At 38.4% G+C, this 13,115-nt stretch overlaps 1 protein-coding gene across 5 annotated transcripts in view; it reads left to right on the forward strand.

The window, feature by feature from the left end:
* The window catches only part of LOC124555281 (crossover junction endonuclease MUS81), a 203,026-nt gene that overhangs the window by 110,644 nt on the left and 79,267 nt on the right, over positions 1–13,115 (forward strand). For all 5 annotated transcript variants that reach the window (XR_006968530.1, XM_047129153.1, XM_047129156.1 and 2 more), the window contains exon 7: positions 6,743–6,864. Coding sequence is in view for 4 of the 5 variants with exons in the window: in XM_047129153.1 (XP_046985109.1) it covers positions 6,743–6,864 (122 nt within the window). In the remaining variant the exon portion in view is untranslated. The remainder of the gene's footprint in view (positions 1–6,742; positions 6,865–13,115) is intronic.

Here is a 13,115-nt window from a genome sequence, read left to right on the forward strand (position 1 = left end):
GCTTGCAGTGTATATGCGTGGTACAAAGAGCATCAGGATGAGTGTATCATACTCATCTGGCCACCAAACTCTGTGGATTAAAATCCAATCAGGGATCTGTGGGACCACCTGAATCGAGCTGTTTGTGCCATGAATCCTCAGCTGAGAAATGTGGCACAGCTAATCACTGCACTACAGTCAACATTGCTCAACATCCCTGATGGTACATTCCAGAACCTAACTGACTCCTCCTATACATCTCACAGCAATCTGTGCTGCAAAAGCTGGTCATTCCAGGCTTTTCACAGGTGTTCATAATAATGTGACTGGACAATGCATACACTATGTAATCAAATGTATCCGGACACCCCCAAAAGCATACGTTTTTCGTATTGGGTGCATTGTGCTGCCACCTACTGCCAGATACTCCATATCAGTGACCTCATTAGTCATTATACAGGGTGTATACGACCTGGGACAACCGGGAGATCCGGGAAAAACCCGAGAATTTTTTCATCCGGGAGAAAACCGGGAAATACCCAGGAATTTTTTAGAATTCCGGGAATTTTTCATTGTTTTAGTTTTTAGTTGCATTTTTGTAACTTAGGCTAGTAAGAACCAATACTCTAACAAAGAATATTACTGTATCTCGCTAATGCAGAATAATACTGCAGCAATAAAACACGAGCTAGAGAGAAAAATGAAAATAAAAGTGAAGTTGCAAAGGAAATGCACCATATACAAGAACAAAACACAGTGCTCATACAAGTGTCTGCCAACAGCAAAATGTGTCGAAGCCTTTAGGAAGACTATGCAATGTTTCATAACAACAAATCGCCTCCGATGAGCGTGACGTCACAACTGTTTACAATAGATTCGTTTGAGCGGTTGCGAGTGAGCTTATGCACATGTGCAGTTGAGTCGCGTATGAGTAGTACCTTCTCCCGCTTCTGGCTACAGAAGTGTGGCAGTTAGCTGTACAAGGGAGTGCAGCAAGCAGCCAGATGCTATCCGGAAAAATTTTGCTGGTGCACCTAAGCTACAGATTCAACAGGTGGGGGCAAACCAGGGTATCTGCCCCCGGAGGCAGTTTCAGGGAGGGGAGGGGAGGCGCCAAATTCATATTATTGAGGAAAAAGACCTTGTTTCATAAAGTGCCCAGCATTGGTTGCATCTAGAAATAAACTTTCCTATAGACAAAAGGGGACGGGGCTATGTAAGCTGAGCGAAAATTTGAAGGGGTGAATGACAATCGCTGTTTATGTGGTTGACTGGGTTTGCAAATGATCAGCGTTGTTATAATTACTTACGAATTCCATAGATTCAGACTACCAGAGTGGAAATAAATGACTAACAGGAATAACCGGCAACTAAAATTACGTATTGTCTTCTCCGTGTATCCAAGAAAATGAAATTTTGACAAAACATTTTTGGCCAGACCACTGCACTACTAAGGGCCAGTTATACAGTCGCTGGCTAGCAGCTGCTAAAGTTCTATTCTGGGAGTAACGTAGAAAACACATTGTATGAACACGTAATAACGCCTAATCGGAGAACAAATGCAGGATAACTAAACCGGTGATTGTGGCAGGGTTAGTGAAGTTAACCACAGAATAAATTTTGACACTGTCAGGAATAGTTACAGAATTAGTGATGACAAGATTGTTTGTTAGAACGAGGAAGGAGAAGAAACTGAGACTCTCACAGATTACGGAAGAATATGACGATTCCAAATTTATATAAATTTCGTACTACTACTTTTCAATCTCATGCTTCAGAAGCTAGAGAGTATGAATGAAATGTGAAACTATTTCCTAACATAAAACATTTTGCTTGTAGTAGGCCTAATAGGCATTTGATATTGGTACTTCGTGATTTATATTCTGTCGTGTTATAAAAATGACCATTTGTGGCAAAACAGTCTCGTTTATTTGGTGTGTGTGTGTAACAATTGCTGCAATATTAGGCAGGCCTGTTTCGTTTTATCTAGCACACAGTGACAAAATACACGTAATCAGATCGAGAAACCACACCAGTCTTGGGTACTATTTGTATTAACAGCAGACAACAATATTTTGATTTTTCATGTAGGAAAACGATTGACGAACTTTGATGAGGTAATAGATTCTTTCCCAGAAAGGAAAGTACACCATATAAAGCCGTGGCAAGGTTAGAGAGAAAAAAATGCTAGGACTTAAGGATTGATGAAATGTGTACTGTCTTGCTTATCTCTTGTCTTTACTCATTTTATGTATCCTATATTTAATTTTATGTCACTCGAAACAGCAAGTTATTAGCTAATAGGCAGTAAAGACTGCAAATTTTCTGAAGATTTCTTGTTCTCCCAGTTACATATAATCCCAACCACTATTATTTGCGAGATTTTTTTTAAGAGGGGCAGGATGTCAAACCGGCCAACTGGGGGTAGGAGAGGCACCACAGGACATTTTAATTTCCACTGGCCTGAATATAGTTTGACGGTTTGAATTACAAAATACTACACGTTTGAATTTCACAGAGCGAAATACAGAGACGTGCGATAGAAGAATGCTGTGTGAAGATGCTTGGCACTGCACTTCGGCACACTTTAAGACCAAATAACATGTCTTACGTTCCCTCGAACATGTATGTTTTATGTATCAGACTCTTCAGAAAGATGTGCGCTACAAAATGAAGATATTTTTGAAAAGTCTATTTTTAAAATTTTTGGCATCCTACCTCAAATGTTCGAGGGAGGGGAGCGCCACTATCTAATACTGCCCCGGTTCAGAAATATCGTAGATCCGGACCTGATGCGCAGAGCAGTCTCAGTTGTAGTGGGGAGGTGATAGTCTCCACATGAGCCGTGTTTACATTTAGTGATTTTGCTGTTTCCTCTTCGTTTATAGCTCTCACGTCAAATGAAAGCAAAACGGATTTCTGTGGCTAGGCGCTATCAAGTGAATTAAAATAAATTCACATAATTATGGAAGGCTAAAATATGTTATTAGTTTCAGATTTTATTTTGTTTCCACCTTCCTGACACGTCAAGCATTAATTGCCTTGCAGAGCAATGAAGTTATTTTTGTTGGTTTGTTATAGAAATTTGACTTTTATTAATCTATTCTGCTGAGACAGTCAATTTATTTGAAACAAAGTGTTTAATTCCACACCATTGGCTAGTGTCAACTGTTCGCTACATTTCAAGTTCATGTTTTCATCTTCTAGCATGTATAGCATTATGCCATAATAAAGGACCAAACATGAGATAATGCGGTACTGGTACTCCAAGAAAATTTACATCTGAATCTGGACATATGAATGTGCACTTTAAGCTGAATGGTGCATTTTAGTATGGTCCACAAAATTCCCATGCTCTTGGAGTATCCTCTAATGTTTTGTTTCTTTTATGACATAATGTAAGATCTTTTAATGTTTTACACATACGAACGTACAGGCTTAATGCGTCATCGTAGCTGCACAAGCGCGGCGATGCCTGTCATCTAGCGCAACTGCTGAAATGAATCTGTTTCTACAAGGTCGCGGAAAAATATTCCGAATGGTTATTTGAAAAGCGTTACTTTCAAGAAAATTAAATTTCCTTTCACACAAGATGAACTCTGCACGCGAATGTCCGATGAATTTCTTAAATCACAGAGCGTTTGACTCTCATTCAAAATTCAAATCTTTGAGGATGACCATTTAGAATATTTTTGAGCCCAGAAGATCAGACATTTATGTCATTGTTAAGAATTTCACTGGCACATTTGTGTGTGCAAAAAAGATAAACATTATGTGTGAAAGCTTAGCTTTTCTTGCAGCTTATTAATCTCAGAGGCCAATATTATACGTGAAAGCTTTCCTTTTCTTGTAGCAACACTATGTACATTAATTTAAACCATACCTTTTCCTATTTGTGTGTTCGCGCTACTTAACAGTGATGTTGCTATTGGCTGACTACATCACGTGTCCGAAGCTCTGAATATCCGCTGACATCGACTGGCGAGATCGCTTGACATAAGCTACGACTGGCTTACAAAATCACATCGCAATCTCGATTTCAATCCTTCGGAAAGTAACGTGCGGTGTTTGGTGGAATTCGAATTTATACTTTTGTAATACGAAAATATGCAGTGTACATGTTGCTGCACATCAAAAATCTTTCCTACACGTGTTTTTTCCCGAGTTTCATTTTCTAAAATGCCAGGAAATTCTACGCCGGTGTATAAAACAACAAGCATTGAAAGGATTGATAAGTTTTACAGCTCCGAGGAAAAGTATACTGTTACTTAACACGGAAAAAGTGTATTTTCATCCGGGACAAAGTGTATTTTTAACTGGGAAATCCGGGAAATATCCAGGAATTTCTTTTCCTTGTCCACATATACACCCTGTTATAATTCGTGAGAGAGCAGAATGGGGCGTTCTGCGGATCTCACGAACTTTGAACATGGTCTGGTGATTGGGTGTCACTTGTGTCATACGTCTATACACGAGATTTACGCACTCCTAAATGGCCCTAGGTCCACTGTTTCTGATGTGTTAGTGAAGTTGAAACAAGAAGGGACACGTACAGCAAAAAAGCATGCAGGCTGACCTTGTCTGTTGACTGACAGAGACTGCCGACAATTGAAGAGGGTCGTAATGTGTAATCGGCAGATGTCTATCCAGACCATCACACAGGAATTCTAAACTGCATCAAGACCCACTGCAAGTACTATGACAGTTAGGCAGGAGATTAGAAAACTTGAATTTGATGGTCAAGTGGCTTCTCATAAGCCACACATCATGCCGGTAAATGCCAAAAGATGCCTCACTCGGTGTAAGGAGCATAAACATTGACCGATTGAACAGTGGAAAAATGTTGTGTGGAGTGACGAATCATGGTACACAATGTGGCGATGCCAGGGTGTGGGTATGGCGAATGCCTGGTGAACATCGTCTGCCAGCATGTGTAGTGCCAACAGTAAAATTCTGAGGCGGTAGTGTTATGGTGTGGTCTTGTTTTTCATGGAGGGGGCTTGCAACCCTTGTTTTTTGAGTGGCACTATCACAGCACAGGCCTACAGTGATGTTTTAAGCACCTTTTTGCTTCCCACTGTTGAAGAGCAATTCAGGGATGGCAATTACATCTTTCAACACGATCGAGCACCTGTTCATAATGCACGACCTGTGGTGGAGTGGTTACATGACAATAACATCCCTGTAATGGACTGGCCTGCACAGAGTCCTGACCTGAATACTACAGAACAAAGAAACCTTCCAGCACCTGATTGAACGTATGCCTGCGGGAGTGGAAGTTGTCATCAAGGCTAAGGGTGGGCCAACACCATACTGAATTCCAGCTTTACCAATGGAGGGCACCATGAACTTGTAAGTCATTTTCAGCCTGGTGTCCGTATACTTTTGATCACATACTGTATTACCTCCATGAATAGAAATGTAAAGAAGATAATAAAAAGTGTTATAAATACATTTACCTGCAATAGAAAACTATGCCCTACATATTGAAATGTCAGTGTCTTTAAATTTGTGTTTTCTATTTGTTTTGGCTCATAAATGCTGTCCTGTTGGTTTGACTGCTTGACATTTAAAAGGTATTTTATAGATCAAAGAATAAAGCTAAGCATGGAATAAATGGAATAATAATTTTAAATATTGCTTGAGAGGACTAGGGATGCCAATTAAAGGAAGACTGTAGTATATTACCTTAGACTCTAATAAGACTGTAATTTGGTCAACATGAAACTTTTCTTGTTGCATAGTAAGACTGTAATTTGGTCAACATGAAACTTTTCTTGTTGCAGATGATTAGAAAGTTCCTCATTGCAAGGCACTCAAATAACCCATTGTCAAATAGCATCAACTGCACCAATGTTTAATTAACAATATTAATTAACATCAATGTATATTTAAAATTGAGGTTACAGTACTAAGGAAATCATTCATAGTCTTTATTTAGCATGTATTGTTACGATGTACAGTAATGATTCTCGCAGTTGGCTTGGAAAACCAAATCTGAATTCAAATGTGTAATTCAATGCAACACATTGATTGTCACTAAATAAACAAAAATATTATGATGATTTGACAGCTTTATTTGGTCTTTGACATTTAAGATTTCCATTACAACTCGGTAATAAATCCTACAGACTATGCAGTGGATACTGTACATATCAAAAAATAAATTTTATTTTAATATTTTGAAATTGGGCACACACATTTACAAATAATATATGATCAGGTCACAATCTTTTTCCCAAAATAAAATTTTTAAGAATATTAACAAAGCTTTGGTTGAGAAAATTCAGCATATTTATGAAGATGGACAAGTAACAGACATTTTTAAAGCTTATAATAATCTGAATAAAATGGCACAAATTGTAGGTCTCTGCATCAAAAAGTTTTAAAGTTTCAAAATGTGACAAAAATCATACTATTTTGAAAACTTTAAAAATTAGTAACTGAAGAATGAAAGGTCCAAAAAAATTTAATTTGGTAATTTTCATGAAAAATACAATTACTAACAACGCACAAAAAGTCATCAAAATCTGAGATGTCAAAAACCAGACTGTTGGCCAACTTCACACGGGTTGTGACCCCATATATGTAGTCTGAACTCATATAATATGTTAAACTGTGACAGATGTCCATGACTCACTGTGTTACGTAAATCATTGTACTTCAGGATATCTCTGAATGATAGGAGCTGTGACTGTAAAACTATTTTAATTATTGAGGGTCTGGATTTAGCACTGATTTTATTTCCCACCTCTTTTTGTAGAAAACAATGCAGGAAGAATGGAGGCAACTTGATGAGCCAGTACTGCCTGCTTTATCTACATTCAAACTGCCTGGTGGATCTTTTCGTATTGTACTGCTTGTCGATGTATCTGAAACTACTGGGTAAGTTCTCATACCTCCCTCAGAATATAAGCACAGGCTGGCTCAAAGACTCATCACTTACTAGGTTTCTCCATGTATTAGTACAGGTGGACAATATTAGCTGATGCTAAACATTTAAGCACCCAGAATATTCAAGTGGAGTTTGTTGATAAATATTAAAACATATGGAACGCAATAATTTCCTGAAAGACGACACAACTACACTGTCCTCCATAAATTTGGAAACACCTAGTAATTACAGATAATGTAAAGGAAATACAGTATAAAAATGCATTTTGTTGTTTTCCAAATGTTTATTAAGCTCAAATAATACACAGGAAGATCCAACAATTAAATTTTCGATTTCTCAAAATAGTCATCCATTGCTTTCATCACTGCTTTGCACACTCTCAGCATCCGCTGCGTCAGTTTTGCCAAGGTTTCAGTTGGAATTAATCTCCGTTCTTGCTGCAGGACCTCCCACAATTGTGACCCACTCATGATTTCTCATTTTTGGATCTTCCTGTCTAATTCAACCCATAGCAGCTCGACTGGGTTACAATCGGGATTGGGGCAACCATTCCATGTTTTTCAATATTTTACAAATCTCTAGAGACTTCACATAGTTCTGACACAAGCGAGATGTATGTTTCGAGTCATTGTCTTGCTGCAAGACAAGCCCTATACCAGTCAGACGCAAACCAGATGTCTTAGCATGTCGCTGGAGAATGGCATGATAATTTTTTTGGTTCATTTTTCCATCTATTTTCACCAAATCTCCAACTTTATTCCCTCCAAAGGATCCCCATGCCATCACTGAAACCCCTCCATGCTTTACAGTTGGAATTACGCACTGAGGATTCAAGCGTTCATGGGGTAAATGGCATACAAATTGACGGCGTATACTTCCAAATATTTTGAACTTGGATTCATCAGTGACTAAGACTCTTTCCCAATTCCCCACTGTCCGATGTTGGTGTGTCTTAGCCCACTGAAGCCTGTTGTTCTTGTTAACAGGGCACAAGTTCATGTACACCAAACTGCTGTGCATCTAATCACCCTTTCCACCAGCATTGATGAATTGTATAAGTGAACAGTCTGAAGTGACAGAAAATCTTGGCATCAACTGAGGCTGAGTCCTGTTGTGTTTAACACTTAATACCACCCAGTTACACAAACTTCACCCTGTAGAAATCACCAACTGCCCAGCAGAATGCTCCTCAATGTAGCAAGATAGAACTTTTGATGGGACTCAACTACCAAAATGAATAGGACATATGTTTGCTAGGCATTGCTGTCGAAATCATAATATGTGTACCTCAATGCTTGACACTATTGGGAGGTTTTCTTTGTTACAAAGAGTGAATATATCTTTTATGATTGCCAAAATAAATTGCATATTTATGTGAAGTAAACACTTTACCACACTACAGGAATGCCGTAACACCTGAAATAGACTTGTAAAAGCTGCATGTTCTAACTTGTCAAGAAAAATTGATCTGTTGTAGTTGCGATCTTCAGTCAAGACTTGCTTGATGCTGCTCTCCATACTAGTCTACCCTGTGTAAGTGAATTCATCTCTGCGTAACTACTGCATACTACATCCACTTAAATTTGCCTCTGTAGTCAAGCCTTCATCTCCCTCAGCATCCCTTCACACACACCTCATTACAAAATTAACTATTCCCTGATGCATCGGGGTGTGTTCTATCAACCTGTTTCATCTTTTTGTGAAGCTATGCCACAAAACCCTTTATTCCCCAATTTGATTCAATATTTCTTCATGAGTTGCTCAATCTACCCATCTCATCTTCAACATTCTTCTGTACACAATATTTCAAAAGCTTGTATTTGTCCTCTTGTCTGTACTATGTAGGGTTCACATTTAACTTCCATATAAGGCTACACTCCAGACAAATATGAGGTGTGTGAGAAAAGTAATAAGACTGACAGCACTGTGAGCAATGGGGCAATGCTGTGTTGTTCTACTTGCGTTGACCAGCATGTTCATCCCATCCAAATGCTCAGTCTAGGTTTCATCTCCATACAGCCATCACATGATTTTTGAAAGCTCTATCAGTGAAGTTGTGTTTTTGTTGTGATACAAGAAGTGTATTCATTGACTAACAAAAGATACAGATGACTCCAGCTTGACAAATGCACAAAATGCAACAAACATTTAACACTGACATTTTATAACCAGTGGTTCCTTCATTAGATGATAGGAAAAACTTAATTTTTGAAGAAAGTTGTATACTTAAAAGAGAATGGACCAATCCGACATGTCGAAACATGCCCTGAAACTTTGTATACATGAAGAATACACTGAAAGAAACACTGTGTCAAAATTTTAGCTGTAAGACACACTGCAAGTTCTTTTTTATTTTTATTTTGAAAATTGACAAATTCATAGCGTACCAGGGGGCTTGAGAACTGTACGTGGTACCCTACCACAACACGGCAGGTGTATAGCCTTGATTGACAGTGCAGCAGTTAAACAGATAACACAACACAATGTAATCGTAATGTGTAAAGTGAATTAAGTGAATTTCAGTTTCCGATGATACTTTCTCTCACAGAATTGTGCACAGTTACCATTTGCTTGAATTTGCAACTAACTTAATATCCAAAATATTTAGCAGTTGCCTTTACAATATTAGTAAGTGTTCACAATATGTTTGTATATGCTTGCTAATAACAACTGTCTTTGTGTAGGTTCCAGAGTTTCACAATAATGTGGACTCCAATAAATGTTTTCAATCTTGCAGAGATGAAATGTGAAGAAAGCGATATACAATCAAAATCACATGCTTCGCATTAAGACATACATATGTGTTATTCAGCAGTTAATTTCTTAGACATTCATATTAATGATGTCAATATTATAGTGTGTTTAAAATTAGTTGCGACCCTTGACATTTGGCTGGCCGGAGGGGGATGTGATGCCATGGCCCAGGTAACACCAATAGCGAGCTGGCTTTCCCTGTCACACCGCCAGCAGCTTGGCTGGTTAAGCACCCCTGTTGCCACACCATCAGCAAACAGTACCACGTGGTGTCACGCATTAGATGAATCAACATTCGACAGCTCTCGTAAAGTAGTATTTTCTGGCGTTGAAGTGTTCTGTAGTCTACAAGCATTTGGAACAAGTTTTCTGCGGTGGTGTTGCATTAATAACAAGAGTGCAGTATAGCTGAATACGAAATCCGGAATGAAAGTGTCGTTCGAGAACACGTTCGCCAGCTGGGAAGATAACATTCTGCTGCAAAACATTCCTCGGGATTCGACAGTAGTAAAGGACAAAACGCGATACCACTCTCTTGTGATCCATAAAGCTCCAACAATGCAGTGGAGGAAAGCAGATATTTCGCTCTGGGTACAAAGAAATGTTCCATGAAATATTTGAACCTGTATAAGGCAATGTTAATGGAACTTGTAGTGCTGTACAAGCCAAAACTCCACACTACCATGTCAATGAACTTACTAATGGTGAAGGAAATATATTAATCGGGCTTCCTCCGACAATAGAAGCCACTGTAAATGTTACACAACAGTATCAATCTTGAGTTGTCGGCCATACCAAAAAGGTAGTTAAGGAGACACCGATTCATGAAGGACTGTGATGAGTTTTGAGGAATATGTAACTTAACACAGCGAACTTCACTTAAAACTTCTGGGCTGATAGGCCGTGGTCGATATATAAAACTCTCCCCTGACGTTTCGTCTCCGACTGCGGGAGACATCCTCCTGCAGTCGGAGACGAAACGTCAGGGGAGAGTTTGATACATTGACCACAGCTTATCTGCCCGAAAATTTTAAGTACAGGCAGTACCGGCCGTGAAACCCTATATTGTATGATCAACACAGCAGAGTTTAGAAATATTCATCTCAGTAACATTCTAATTCAGTTGAAACTGCAACAGAATCCTGAAATAGTGTAATATTAAACTAACAACTGAGTGCCAGTCATGTCAGTATAAAAATAAACTTGTAACGTCTCGCTTATATTGTTACAAAACCCACAGCAGTTCACGTTTCATCAGCTATTGATGGCCCTCAATAATTAAATTATTTCACTAAAAAAATCTGTACTCACTTGAATGTCACAGTAGATATGGAAGTTTCGCATATTAATCATATGGCAAAAGACACTCGTCTTTACGCGCTGTCATTTTCCAGAATAGTGTTTGGATATCTCAGACCATTTATGAGACATGAGGAATTTTTGAATATTTCACTCTAGTTTTCGCTGACACAAGAGTTCATCCTTCCAAGTTAAATGAATAATTCACGGCATTCTAAATTTAATATGCAGCAACACGTAACCTAACACAAATTCAAAGCGATACCTATTTTTCACTGCAAACTAAGAATTTCTTGCAGTAGGTTAGCTACTATCGAAATATCACAATAACTATGACCGTTAATGAAATGATAGGTGGTTTATCATTAAGCAAACGAAATAAACTATAAGACGTGTGAGAATGAGAGTTTGTTACCGAGTAGTTTCTTTAAAATCATTCATGAAATATCGCTCTTCAGACGACTTGCTCCTTACAGAGTCAAGCATCACGCCGAGTGGGCCTGGCGTTATACTGCGGTCACCTGCTGATGCGCCCTGCACACGCTGGCAACTACGCTTCCCTCCACTCGCTGCATATTGAACTGCCAAATGTCGCAAGTTGTTTTAAATGCATGACAGTGTGTAAAATATGTTTCATTTAGCAAAATCTGAACATGAATTGTATAAATAAAGAAATATTAACACAAAGTACATAATATGTGCTGAAATGAAATCCACAAAAGTGTCTAAGAAAATCTATTCTAAAGATTTAGAAATGCTCTTGAGAGTTGGTGCACCTTTATGGAGGAAGATCTAAGCGACTGGGCCCCCAGAATTGCAATTGAGATGAAAATTAATGATTTCCAGGCTTCTTTGATGTAGTTAAACATCTTCAGGAAATTATATGGATAAGGAAGTCACAAAATTACAAAGTAAAAAATTAAAAAGTTTACTCCAAGAAAACTTGTAGAGGAAATGTCATTAACAGGTAATACTATAGAGAAATTTGTACTTGATGTAAGACAAAGCTTCTTGTTATCCCCAAAACTGCTGTGTATAAAGCCAATCAGTCAGGTTTGATGCAAGAACTGCACGCAAAATGCACTTTATAATTTTGAATGAAAAAAGACAGACTTTGCAGTCGATGAATGCTATGACACATTCATATACGGCAATGTCAGTGATAAGTGAATTACTTGTTCTACAGCTATGTGTGTTTCTTCAGGTACCTGAAGGCAAGTTAGGATCAAAAATTTAAAAAAAGAATATCTTTTAATTACAGAAATCTTGTAATCATTGTAGCAGAATTGGGGAAAAATAGGAGAGAATAAGTTTCAGTATTGCAGCTGAAACGTCTACTTTCCAGTCACAGAAAATAATTCATTTCTTTTGTTGGACACATGGCCTGGACATAAAAACACCTCTGTCTTTAGGAAGATGACAAAAAGATTGTTAATACAATCCAGATTCCACCGAGAACTAATACTGCAATACAGACTCTCAGTAAAAAAAATTTTCTACAGTGGAAAACATTTTTCACAAAATTGATTATAGCAGTTTGTCATTCCTGGTATATCAGCGGAACAGTATTGTTAAACATCAGACATTTGTGCATTATCAGTTTACATCACCACATTATATGAAATTGATAAAGTATGTCTATTGTGCAACACAGTATTCAGAAGAACAGCCACAACCATTTCTTCCTCCATTTCAATTTTGTCAAAATAAAACTAGTAATTGCTGTGAAGTGCCTGAATGCATTGATTTTTACTTTATCAGGTATGCCTGGTATAAATAAAATGTTTATTTTTGTCTTCCAGTAGACACTAAGCACTTTTGAGACGACTTTAGATAACAAACAATAAACTGTTTCATTGACAAAATGCCTATTGGCTTCTGTCTCTGGTTCTTCGGCCGACATTCGTCTGATGATTTTACTAACGTTTCACCAGCACAAGTGGCTGTCATTGACGAAGCTTCACCCTCCATTGCTATTGGTGAACTGGAGCCGAGCTCACAGCCGCAGACTATATGTACCTGGCACTCCAGTGTCCGAGGGCTTCTCTGCGGTCATTTCCGGTGTGGTTCTCCTCTTGCTACCAGCGACGATCGTTCGCTGCAGCACGGGAAGCCAGAATTTGTTTACCTCAAGGCTTTCTTCTTTCTTGTTGAAGCTATTCCCATATTCTGATATTTCTATAGCCCC

The sequence above is a fragment of the Schistocerca americana genome, chromosome X (assembly GCF_021461395.2).
Source record: "Schistocerca americana isolate TAMUIC-IGC-003095 chromosome X, iqSchAmer2.1, whole genome shotgun sequence".
NCBI classification, from domain to species: Eukaryota; Metazoa; Arthropoda; class Insecta; order Orthoptera; family Acrididae; genus Schistocerca; species Schistocerca americana.